The 13,325-nt window shown below is 48.3% G+C and overlaps 1 protein-coding gene across 1 annotated transcript in view; it reads right to left on the bottom strand.

Annotated features, from left to right (window-relative positions):
- Positions 1-13,325, bottom strand: part of ADGRA3 (adhesion G protein-coupled receptor A3) — a 62,402-nt gene that overhangs the window by 35,512 nt on the left and 13,565 nt on the right. Inside the window, exons 2-4 of the mRNA XM_044294275.1 lie at positions 12,945-13,016; positions 3,316-3,387; positions 2,437-2,508 (exon numbers count right to left, since the gene is read on the bottom strand). Of these exons, the coding sequence (XP_044150210.1) occupies positions 2,437-2,508; positions 3,316-3,387; positions 12,945-13,016 (216 nt within the window). The remainder of the gene's footprint in view (positions 1-2,436; positions 2,509-3,315; positions 3,388-12,944; positions 13,017-13,325) is intronic.

The following is a 13,325-nucleotide window of genomic DNA, read 5'->3' on the forward strand; positions in this document are numbered from 1 at the left end:
TTAAAGGAGCAGCAGCCCCAGCCAAAAACAGCACAAATGAAAGACAGGGATGGAAATAACAGAAGCTGGCACAGAATACATCACAAAGTGGCCAGCCCCTTTAAAGACTCTGCTAGGAGGAAGCAAAGTCCTTTGTGGCCTCACTCCTAGCAAATGGACTATTTTCTTTTCCTAAAAAGTACTTGTCTGCCAATCCATGATTCACGGCAGGACCATGTCAATAGTAAGCATATCTGGCCGACTGCCCAGGAAACATCAGCGCCGAGGAATGATTTGTAACCGCAGTGGAGAACTCTGACAACTGCAGACAAAAATCACTGAATAAAATGTTCAGCCATTTAAAAAATGAGGACAAATTAAAGGGGTTCTCCAAGGCTTTGTTAAATCAAGCAGGGAGCTGTATACAATAAGGGTCCATTCACACGTCCATTTTTTCTTTCCTGATCTGTTCCGTTTTTTCAGGAACAGATCAGGACCAGATCTGGACCCATTCATTTTCAATGGGTCCTGGAAAAAAATCGGACAGCACAATGTTTCCGTTGTTCCGTTCCGCATGTCCGTTTAAATATAAAACATGTCCTATTCTTGTCCTGAAAAATCGGATCCTGGTACAATACAAAGTCAATGGATCCGCAAAAAACGGATGACATTCGGATGTCATCCGTTTTTTGCGCATTCTGTTCCTGGAAACACAACAAATATTTTTATTTATTTTTTATTTTTCAAATTTTTTTTCAAAGAAATCCAAACAACTTTATTTGATTATTGAAATGTATACATGTTTCCGTTTTTTGCGGATCCGCAAAAAACAGATGACACACGGAAACATTTTCAGGAACAACGGATCCGCAAAAAACGGACCGTTTTTCAGGATGAAAAAAAACAGGACGTGTGAATGGACCCTTAGTCCAGTCTGTCCACTGCCACTGCTACTGCTGGGCCTGCGGTGATTACCTACATTGGTCACCTGACAGCTGCAGCCAATCACTGGACTCTGATTGGCTGAACCCGTCATGTGCCCAAGGCAGACCTGGAAGAGACCGGAGAAGCAGCATTTTTAAAACTTTTTTTTAATATAATTTACAAAGCCCTCTGCTCACTGCCTAGTTTTACAAAATCTTGAAGAACCCCTTTAGGGCTCTTTCACACTTGCGTTGTCCGGATCCGGCGTGTACTCCATTTGCCGGAATTACACGCCGGATCCGGAAAAACGCAAGTGAACTGAAAGCATTTGAAGACGGATCCGTCTTCAAAATGCGTTCAGTGTTACTATGGCAGCCAGGACGCTATTAAAGTCCTGGTTGCCATAGTAGTAGTGGGGAGCGGGGGAGCGGTATACTTACAGTCCGTGCGGCTCCCGGGGCGCTCCAGAATGACGTCAGAGGGCCCCATGCGCATGGATGACGTGCCATGCGATCACGTCATCCATGCGCGTGGGGCGCCCTGACGTCACTCTGGAGCGCCCCGGGAGCCGCACGGACGGTAAGTATGCTGCTCCCCGCTCCCCACTACACTTTACCATGGCTGCCAGGACTTTAGCGTCCCGGCAGCCATGGTAACCATTCAGAAAAAGCTAAACGTCGGATCCGGCAATGCGCCGAAACGACGTTTAGCTTAAGACCTTTCAATGGGCATTAATTCCGGATCCGGCCTTGCGGCAAGTGTTCAGCATTTTTGGCCGGAGCAAAAAGCACAGCATGCTGCGGTATTTTCTCCGGACAAAAAACGTTCCGGTCCGGAACTCAAGACATCCTGAACGGATTTCTCTCCATTCAGAATGCATTAGGATAAAACTGATCAGGATTCTTCCGGCATAGACCCCCGACGACGGAACTCTATGCCGGAAGAAAAGAACGCAAGTGTGAAAGAGCCCTTAAAGAGTAAAAATGACTGATGAGGATACGTTGGGGAACGTTCACAACTGCGGCATGCCTGATCCAGCACCAATGCTGCAACAGTTTGTGTCCGGCATTTATGTTGGAAAGGGGTCAGACCACAGGCAGACCATGGGGTTCTGACCGTGAACGATACTCTGGCAATGCCAGATCCGGTGAAATACGGCGGATACGTTGCATTAACTGTGAATGTACCCTTAGGAGACTTTGGGGGAGATTTATCAAACCGGTGTAAAGTAGAACTGGCTTAGTTGCCCATAGCAGCCAATCAGATTCCACCTTTCATTTTCCAAAGGAGCTGTGAAAAATGAAAGGTTAAATCTGATTGGTTGCTATTGGCAACTAAGCCAGTTCTACTTTTCCTCCTTTTGATAAATCTCCCCCTTTGTTTACATCAAATTATTTTTAGTTTTGGCGGTGCACACCGATTATTTATCGGAGGAGGAGGTGGTATTCTTTTAAAATACCAAACTATATAATTTCACAAATTTTATTTTTATTTTACTTTATATGGCTGTTCATCCTTATCACATATACTTACAATCTAACCAGGTTGGGGAGTCCGTTAAATATGTCAGCATTAAGGCATCCAATCCTATTATTGGCTAGATCTCTGAAAAAAAAAAGACCAGTGATTAATTATTACAGATCTGCTATAACCAGTATATAGTCTGCTTTCTTCCTCCACTAACGCTTGTGAAACCACTAGATTCCTTCAAGTTCATATCTATAGATGTCTATAGGTTCCTATCTTTTAGGCTATTTCCAGAACATGGCTGCCATCTTGAAAGGAGCCATACTGAATTATGGGAACATTTTTCCAATGGGAAGGGGGGCTTGTAGCATATCAAGGGATTTTCTCAGAAATCGATTACTGTAATCAGATTTGCAATATCTCTCTTGGTTCACAAGTTTTCAACACAAAGTTCGGCCCCATAACCTACCTATCTGCCCCATAACCTACCTATCTATCCATCCGTCTGTGTATCTAAAGACCTAAAACCTGGACCACTGCCGTGGCCTCTTCGATCACCAGATACTACACATACCATATATTACCAAATCTATACAGAAACTATGTGAACATTTTATTTCATTTGCAAAACTGAGACCACCAGTGATTGCTAGAAAGAAGGAGCTGAACGGAGGAGACTTGTGTATCTTATGTAGAATACATCGCACAGTAATGGAAGTGAATGAATTCTAACGCTCTTTACAATTACATTGATTTCAATGTCAATGCCTCCACTTTACACATTTTAGCACCTTAGACCGGTGCACATAAGGGTCCCATTCAACCTTGAGAAATGTAAATCTCCAAGTTTAGGGTTGAATGGCAGACCCTTCTCTTTCTAGTGACTGCTGGGGGTCTCCCCTTATGGATCTTGGATTCATTTCTATATACTGTAGGGTTACTTACAGCCGTTTAAGAGATGAAAGTCCCCAAAAGGCACCGGGTTCAATTGTGCTGATCAGGTTATTCCGAAGATCCCTGTAATCAGAGGAGAATACAGATCAGACACCGTATAGATTGTCCTTTTACAAATAACAGAACATGCAGAGCGTTATAACCATGTATCCGGGCGATCGGATCCTCTGTGCATAGTGAATAAGCCATGGATTTGCCTATATCGCCGACCGTTAACCCCTTGAGCACACAGCCTGTATTGGCCCTAAAATCACAGCCAAATCCCATGTGTCACATTTTAAAAGAGGTAGTAATACCTCACAAAATAGTTAAACATTTATTGCCATCATTTTTTGAAAGTACTTTTATTTTTCAGGGACCTTAGAGGTCTTACAAGTTTAGCAGAAATGTTCTCACACTTTCAAGGAAAGTTTCTAAAACCCATCTTTTAGGGCAGTGTTTCCCAACCAGTGTGCCTCCAGCTGTTGCAAAACTACACCTCCCAGCATGCCCGCACAGCCAAAGGCTGTCCGGGCATGCTGGGAGTTGTAGTTTTGCAACAGCTGGAGGCACACTGGTTGGGAAACACTGTTAGGGAGCAATTCGGCTCAAGGGGCCTCTATAAAAGAACCCAACCCCTCCCGCATAAATCACCCAAACGTTAAAAACTATACCTCTCAGTGTTCAAAACGGCATTCAGAAAGTTAGTTTACCCTTTAGTCAGTGACACCGGTGACTTATTGACTAAGCTAGAGGGTATAGTGATTGAAGAAAATTGGTTCCTGGCATCAGTGGATGTTGAAGCCCTTTACTCATCAATACCTTATGAGGCGGGCATCTCGGCAGGGAGACATTTCCTGAGAGCCACGGGCCAACAATCCTCGAGTCATAACGACTTCATTGTTGAACTGTTACAGTTTGTACTGACAAGGAATTGTTTTCTTTTTGATCGTCACTTCTTCCACCAGCTCAGGGGCACTGCGATGGGCAGTTCTTGTGCGCCGTCATATGCAGATTTGCTCGTGGGCTGGTGGGAGGAGACCATCGTTTTTGGGGGCCCCCCTACACCAGGTCCTACCAATGTGGTGTTATGGTCACGCTTCATTGATTACATTTTTGTCATCTGGAGCGGTACAGACAGGGAATTCAGGAAATTTGTGGATTGTTTAAATGTAAACACGATGAACCTGAGATTCACATCAGTAATCGAGAAGGATTGTTTACCTTTTTAGACATTTGCATCCAGAAACGAACGGGACAGATAGAGACGAGTATGTACTGTAAGCCAACATCAACCAATTCCCTGTTGAGACGGGAAAGTAACCACCCAGGACCACTTAAACAGGGTATTCCCACCGGGCAATATTTGTGCCTTAGACGTAATTGCTCGGAAGAAAGAGAATTCATTAAATTAGGCAGGTGATTTACAGAGGAGATTTCAGGAACGTGGATACCCGGACGGGGTCCTACATACCGCATCTCAGAGGGTTCGGGGTCAGGAGCGTACTGAGTTACTACACCCAACCAACCGCCCAAAGAAATAAATCACAGATATTATCAGAGTGATAAGTACTTTCGATACTGCCTCCACTCAGATCCGCAGTACCATCTCCAGACACTGGGAGACCTTGTTAATGGATCCAGATCTAGGGTATGCCTTGAACTCCTATCCATCCATCACCTATAGGAGGGGCAGAAACCTGAGGGATCGCCTGGTGCATAGCCACTTCACCAGCGTACGAAGCCCAAGAACTTGGCTTGAGAACCCGGTAAAGGGATGCTACAGATGTGGCAACTGCAGTTTCTGTGACTATGTACAGACAGGTAAATCCTTTGTCAATAAAGATAGTGGATACAACCATTACATCAATGGTTTTGTCAATTGCCGTCCCACGGGAGTCATCTACTTGATCACCTGTGATTGTCGAACACAATATGTAGGCAAAACAAGGAGAGCGCTTAGCCGTCACATTGGGGAACATCTCAACGACGTACGAAATAAAAGGGATACCTTGGTTGCAAGGCATGTTAATGAATGCCATCAGAAAACACGGATACCGGCCATGTGCGTTCCGCAATTTGCAGACCACACATGGCCGCAACCATAATAAAAAACTGCCTATTCTTGTCTGCAATCTTGCGGACAAGAATAAGACATGTTCTATCTTTTCTGCGGAGCCGTGGTACGGAATAACGGATGCGGACAGCACACTGTGGATCCGCAGACCTTGGGCAAAATTGGGGAACGGGTGCAGATCCATTCATACGGCCGAGTGAATGAGCCCTTATTGTTATATTTGTCATTTATCTTCTAGGCAACTTAACACTTTGATTGCTAGTGTAACATTCTGCCATACTTCTGTATTGCAATGTACACTGAACAAAAATATAAACGCAACACTTTCGGTTTTGCTCCCATTTTGCATGAGCTGAACTCAAAGATCTGAAACATTTTCTACATACACAAAAGACCCATTACTCTCAAATATTGTTCATAAATCTGTCTAAATATGCGTTAGTGAGCACTTCTCCTTTGCCGAGATAATCCATCCCACCTCACAGGTGTGGCATATCAAGGTGCGAATTAGACAGCATAAATATTGCACAGGTGTGCCTTAGACTGCCCACAATAAAAGCCCACTCTGAAATGTGCAGTTTGATCACACATCACAATGCTACAGTTGTCGCAACATTTGAGGGAGCGTGCAATTGGCATGCTGACTGCAGGAATGTCTACCAGAGCTGTTGCCCGTGCAATAAATGTTCATTTATCTACCATAAGCAGTCTCCAAAAGGCGTTTCAGAGAATTTGGCAGTACATTCCACCGGCCTCACAACCGCAGTCCACGTGTAACCACAACAACCCAGGACCTTCACATCCAGCATGTTCACCTCCATGATCGTCTGAGACCAGCCACCCGGACAGCTGCAGCAACAATCAGTTTGCATAACCAAAGAATTTCTGCACAAACTGTCAGAAACCGTCTCAGGGAAGCTCATCTGCATGCTCGTCGTCCTCATCGGGGTCTGGACCTGACTGCAGTTAGTCATCGTAACCTACTTGAGTGGGCAAATGCTCACATTCGATGGAGTCTGGCACGTTGGAGAGGAGTTCTGTTTACGGATGAGTCACTGTTTTCACTGTTCAGGGCAGATGGCAGACAGCGTGTGTGGCTGAGCGGTTTGCCGACGTCAACATTGTGGATCGAGTGGCCCATTGTAGCAGTGGGGTTATGGTATGGGCAGGCGTATGTTATGGACAACGAACACAGGTGTATTTTATTGATGGCATTTTGAATGCACAGAGATACCGTGACGAGATCCTGAGGCCCATTGTTGTGCCATTCATCCACGGCCATTACCTCATTGTTGCAGCATGATAATGCACGGCCCCATATTGCAAGGATCTGTACACAATTCCTGGAAGCTGAAAACATCCCAGTTGTTGCATGGCCAGCATACTCACCGGACATGTCACCCATTGAGCATGTTTGGGATGCTCTAGATCGGCGTATACGACAGCGTGTCCCAGTTCCTGCCAATATTCTGCAACGTCGCACAGAAGAGGAGTGGACCAACATCCCACAGGCCACAATCATCAACCTGATCAACTCTATGCGACGGAGATGTGTTGCACTGCGTGAGACAAATGGTGGCCACATCAGATACTGACTGGTTTTCTGACCCCCCCCCCCCCCCCCAGTAAGGCAAAACTGTGCACATTTCAGAGTGGTCTTTTATTGTGGGCAGTCTAAGGCACACCTGTGCAATAGTCATGCTATCTAATCAGCACCTTGATATGCCACACCTGTGAGGTGGGATGGATTATCTCGGCAAAGGAGAAGTGCTCACTAACACAGATTTATACAGATTTGTGAACAATATTTGAGAGTAATGGGTCTTGTGTGTATGTAGAAAATGTTTCAGATCTTTGAGTTCAGCTCATGGAAAATTGGAGCAGTGTTGCTCCCATTTTGCATGAGCTGAACTCAAAGATCTGAAAGTGTTATATTTTTGTTCAGTGTAGTATACCTGTCAGCTTTACACTGCCAAAGGCAAGGTCTAATCATCTTCTGTCGCTGGCAGACCAGGAGGCCTATTTGAGGTACTAATCACATCATGTGGGGGTGGGGCAAAGGGGTTTGACACAAACATGGATGTTGCAACATGGAGTCCAGAGCCGATGCCATAAATGCACGATGTGCTGTGCGAACGTGCTACCTGCAATGCCAAGCATTTATGGCATGGTGCAGGAATGGGTTAAAATATTCAAACTTGTTATAAAGTAATGTTCTCTTAATGGCTTACTTATGTTCAAGGCTATGGACCCCTTGGCACAGATGATTTTTTCTTGTTATTGATCATTTGCTGTCTCATTGCAAAGTTAAGCAAGTTTCTACATAGTGTTCATTAAACTGTACACTCCTTTTGCCGGGTCTGTGTGTTCAGGGATGGCAGATAACACAAGCTGTACAGTATCAGAGGGCAGGTAGGAGAAAGGCACACAAACCGGCAGCCTAATGGGGGGTGACAGATCACACAACGTATGTAAATGTAGAAAAAGGACAGCACCCACGCAGACGGCAGGGGAAGGTAGGAATCACACTCCACACCATCAGTCTGTCAGCAGAAATGAGAGGAGCTCCCTCATAGGCTTCAGAAGGAGAAATCAGACTGGGAATGGCGCTGTGCTGACACGAGTGCTAGTGAAGACAGCAGCATGCTGGACACACAGACCTCACATCCAGCGTGTATTACAGGGAGAACACGTCTGAAACTAGGAGCAGCAGATCCAACAGCAATGGAAGTTTTACCGTCTCCATAAGAGTCCATAAACTCTGCCCAGAAACTATATGGATGTGAGCTGGACTGAACGTGTCACCATGTCCAGCACTAAACCATTATCCCCTGTAAGTGCCTGTCACTCCTTACAGCTAAAAATATCCTCTGCTGTACTGGAATGTGAGATAGAACAACCCCCCATTACCAAATGGACAGACGGAGGGGAGACATGCTGCCAGAGGTCGCATTTACGCCTGTACAAGCGTCTGACGCGTGTTCAGGCGATTTTACTCCTTGGAAAAAGTCTAAGGCGTATCAATACGCCTTAGACTTTTCCCCCACATTCAACAGCGCAGTGAATGGCATAGGCAGCGCAGAGATGCAGCCTGCGCCTGAAATAACCAATAACAAAGCTCCTTACAGAAAAGAGCTTTGTTATTGGTTGGGTATTGGCGAGCTAGGGCGATACAGGTCGGGTCAGCCAGGGAAAGCCGTCGGGAGCTGGAAGGAGAAGGGGCCGGCTCCCGGGGGTGGCTGTAGTAAGGAGAGTAGTGTGCGCTGCCCAAGGACCCCGGGAAACATGACAGGGCCGCTGGAGAGCTAAGGAGCTGCAGACTTGCGTGACTGATCTGAGAGAAGACCCCCCCCCCCCCCCCCCCCCCCTGGCCATGGTATGGCAGTGAAAAGCCTGGCCCGTCAGTCACCCCACTAGTGACCCTGTTCCCCCCCGTCACCCCACTAGTGACCCTGCTCCCCCCCGTCACCCCACTAGTGACCCTGCTCCCCCCCGTCACCCCACTAGTGACCCTGCTCCCCCCCGTCACCCCACTAGTGACCCTGCTCCCCCCCCGTCACCCCACTAGTGACCCTGCTCCCCCCCGTCACCCCACTAGTGACCCTGCTCCCCCCCCGTCACCCCACTAGTGACCCTGCTCCCCCCGTCACCCCACTAGTGACCCTGCTCCCCCCCCCGTCACCCCACTAGTGACCCTGCTCCCCCCCCCGTCACCCCACTAGTGACCCTGCTCCCCCCGTCACCCCACTAGTGACCCTGCTCCCCCCCCCGTCACCCCACTAGTGACCCTGCTCCCCCCCCGTCACCCCACTAGTGACCCTGCTCCCCTCCGTCACCCCACTAGTGACCCTGCTCCCCCCCGTCACCCCACTAGTGACCCTGCTCCCCCCCGTCACCCCACTAGTGACCCTGCTCCCCCCCGTCACCCCACTAGTGACCCTGCTCCCCCCCGTCACCCCACTAGTGACCCTGCTCCCCCCCGTCACCCCACTAGTGACCCTGCTCCCCCCCGTCACCCCACTAGTGACCCTGCTCCCCCCCCGTCACCCCACTAGTGACCCTGCTCCCCCCCGTCACCCCACTAGTGACCCTGCTCCCCCCCGTCACCCCACTAGTGACCCTGCTCCCCCCCGTCACCCCACTAGTGACCCTGCTCCCCCCCCCGTCACCCCACTAGTGACCCTGCTCCCCCCCCCGTCACCCCACTAGTGACCCTGCTCCCCCCCCGTCACCCCACTAGTGACCCTGCTCCCCCCCGTCACCCCACTAGTGACCCTGCTCCCCCCCGTCACCCCACTAGTGACCCTGCTCCCCCCCCGTCACCCCACTAGTGACCCTGCTCCCCCCCGTCACCCCACTAGTGACCCTGCTCCCCCCCGTCACCCCACTAGTGACCCTGCTCCCCCCCCGTCACCCCACTAGTGACCCTGCTCCCCCCCGTCACCCCACTAGTGACCCTGCTCCCCCCCGTCACCCCACTAGTGACCCTGCTCCCCCCCCGTCACCCCACTAGTGACCCTGCTCCCCCCCCCCCGTCACCCCACTAGTGACCCTGCTCCCCCCCGTCACCCCACTAGTGACCCTGCTCCCCCCCGTCACCCCACTAGTGACCCTGCTCCCCCCCGTCACCCCACTAGTGACCCTGCTCCCCCCCGTCACCCCACTAGTGACCCTGCTCCCCCCCGTCACCCCACTAGTGACCCTGCTCCCCCCCCGTCACCCCACTAGTGACCCTGCTCCCCCCCGTCACCCCACTAGTGACCCTGCTCCCCCTCCTTCTGTCAGCCACTGGTGACCCTGCTCCCCCTCCTCCTACTTTCACCTCACAGGGAAGAAGCTGAACAGACTCTCCCGACTACGATGGGATCCGTTCAGTTTCCGTTCGAGATCCTGTCTTTTTACCAAACAAAAGAGTGCTGCATGAGGCTTTTTTGTCTGGTCTTCCAACAGAATCTGCAACAGAGCCCCCACTAATGGCACTTTATTTTTCTCTACAGAACCCCCCCCCCCCCCCCCGTTCGTCCGCTGTTGGCCCCGTATATTTTGGCGCCTTATGTTATAATAAGGCGACTCGGTTATACTAGGAGGAGACATGCATTTTCCCTGGGAGTGGTTATCTTCTCCCTGGCTGTGAGCGCATTCAATCAGAGCGCCCCGCTCTTAGCCAGGGAGAATGAGCTCAAGGATGTCTACATGCTCAAGTTCTCGCAAGAACTTAAGCTCATTCTCCCTGGCTAAGGGCCCATTCACACGTCCGTAGTGTGTTTTTCGGATCCACAAAACACGGACACCGGCAATGTGCGTTCCGCATTTTGACGGCACTAATAGAATATGCCTATTCTTGTCCGCAATTGTGGACAAGAATAGGACACGTTCTATTTTTTTGTAGTGTGGGTCCGCATTTCCGGATCCGCAAAATGCGGAACGAAATTGCGGAACGAAATTGCGGACGTATGAATGGGGCCTAAGAGCGGGGCGCTCTGACTGGATGCGCTCACAGCCAGTGAGAAGATAACCACTCCCAGGGAAAATACAAGTCTCCGCCTAGTATAACAGAGTCACCTTATTATAATATAAGGCGCCAAACAGCGGATGAACGGTGGGTTCTGTAGAATTTTTTTAATAAAAAGTGCCATGGCATCAGCGGGGGCCGCCTATAAGGTAGGATAATAATTAGACTAGAGCTGGCCTGATGAAAGGTCCTCTTTAAGGCCGTGTGCACGAGCTCAAAGTTTTTCTATTTTGTTTTAACTTTCTCAGCGTTTCAATTCCTCTCCATTACTACATTACATCTGTTTCCTGGCCGTGAATGAGAAACTTCTTGTTTAGGCTTCAATCACATCTAGACATACAGTATATTAGGATGGGGTGCTTTGCCGTAACACTTTAAATAAAATTCTTTCAGTTCGCAGAAGGGCTGGGGAGCACCTACTGCCATTATGCATAGTGCAGAGACACACAGGACCAACACCTGGTGTCATGGTGTAGAACGTCATTAGCTACCATGGCCGTTCTTATCTGGTTTTTATGGAACACTGACCAGCCTTTGGCATGTCCAGGACATCATGGAACCAGTCCTACTGCTCTTTTTGACTCGGTTAGGAGATGTAATGTTCCTGCCCATGCTACACAATGTGCTCTTCATGGTATCCAGTAGCTCCCCTGGCCACCTTGATCACTATATATCTGTTTGCCATTGAGAATAGGTGGGCAACCACCTTGTATGAACTAAAATCCACAGGAAAATATCCAGCATCTGTATGACTGTTACCAAACCAGAGGTGCAGCCGGTACTGCAGCATTAATGTGACCCTGCCCCAATATACACCCTGCTGCAGAACCCAAAATAAAGGGGGCACCTTGGTCAATCTCAGATCAATCGTATTAAGTTTTTAGTGTGTTTTTTTTTTATTTTCCAGTCTATAAAACCCACCCATACTTTTTCAAATCTATGATAAAATTAGATGGACACGTTTCCCCAATTCACAGAATTACAATGCTTCAAATACTGTATGTGTAGCACAGAAAAAACATCGGGTGGAGTAAAAGGACTCGTCCACGGACAATCGAGACACATGGAGCCATTTCATTAGCTCTGTACATGGCAAAACAATGCGGCAAGAACGGACTTCTCTAGCTGCGCGAATACTGCAAGTGCATTCAGGGCTTCCAGATCACAGATCTGTGACCTCCAATTGTCCGTACTAATAGAAATGAAGCAGGTAAGTAAAAGATAAAAAAAATAAAAACACTCTGGGTGGTATTTGCACATGGAAACTATGTGGAAAAAGCAGCAAGTCAAGTAAAATGAATGGAGCGTTCTTGGACTTATCCCCCAGAGAGTCAATTTCCTGCAGAGTAAAACACACAAAAAACCACAACCTCCCCCAACAGGCCGGGTTCGCTCGAAGCTGCCACTCCAATCACAAGAGTCGCATTCCCACAACACTTCATCTAAAAAGAAGAAAACCTCCTATACTACTATACTTGGTTATGGCGTATTACTCACATAGCATCATAGTGACAAACGCCACGCAGACAATGCCAGGGCGCAGCAGGGCATCAAAGCTCAGAGCTAGACCACTGCTTTAGGCTCCATCCCACCACGTATGTATTTTGCGGTCTGCAAACCGTGGATACTGTCCACGTGCCATGCACATTTTTGAAGCAAAATACATACAGTTGTGTGCATGAGGACTTACCTGATGTGATGATATAATACATGCTTGCAGACACTGTACAGGGTAGAAATGGACAAAAAAAGAAAAAGTGCCTTATATGACGTCAGAAAAATGGCGCAAATGTCAGACGGTCAACAATCTGAAATTCAGTGACCCATTACAGCACAGCAACCAGGAGCACTTGTGTAACGCCACCTCCTCGGAGACCTCTAAAAGGCAAGTGGTTTAAAGTTGCACAAAATTTGAAAACTCGTTTCACAAGCCGGAGCGTCCGTGTTACACGAAAATTTGTCAGTGGGCGCTTCGTATAAAGATCTGCCAAGTATGCATGGGCTTTCCCATTTTATCATGGTCTTTGATTATATCACAAGGAAAATACTTACAGCCTCTCCAGGAAGCTCAGCCCCTCGAAAGATGCGTTCTTCAGGTCAGAGATCTTATTGCTATTCAGAATCCTAGAAAGACCAAGAAGAATCAGTGTGAGGAAAATAAGAGAATACGTCCGAGGCACAAAAACCATCACAACTCAACCATCGTCTCTCCGTCCGCCAGAGAACTGGTGATGGTCATGTCATCAGGCTCCAGTTCCTGATCTGAACATTACAACTTCTGTGTAAAAAGGTGACTTTAGATGTCCTGTATCCCGCCTGTGTGCATTGTGAGTGGGCCACATGCCACAAAGCTCGCATACAGCATGCCATGTCATTGTCCCAGCGTCCCTTCAGAAACGGTTAGCATTACACAGGATTTGATACTTCATCGTA

This window comes from Bufo gargarizans, chromosome 1, assembly GCF_014858855.1.
Source record: "Bufo gargarizans isolate SCDJY-AF-19 chromosome 1, ASM1485885v1, whole genome shotgun sequence".
Lineage (NCBI taxonomy): Eukaryota > Metazoa > Chordata > Amphibia > Anura > Bufonidae > Bufo > Bufo gargarizans.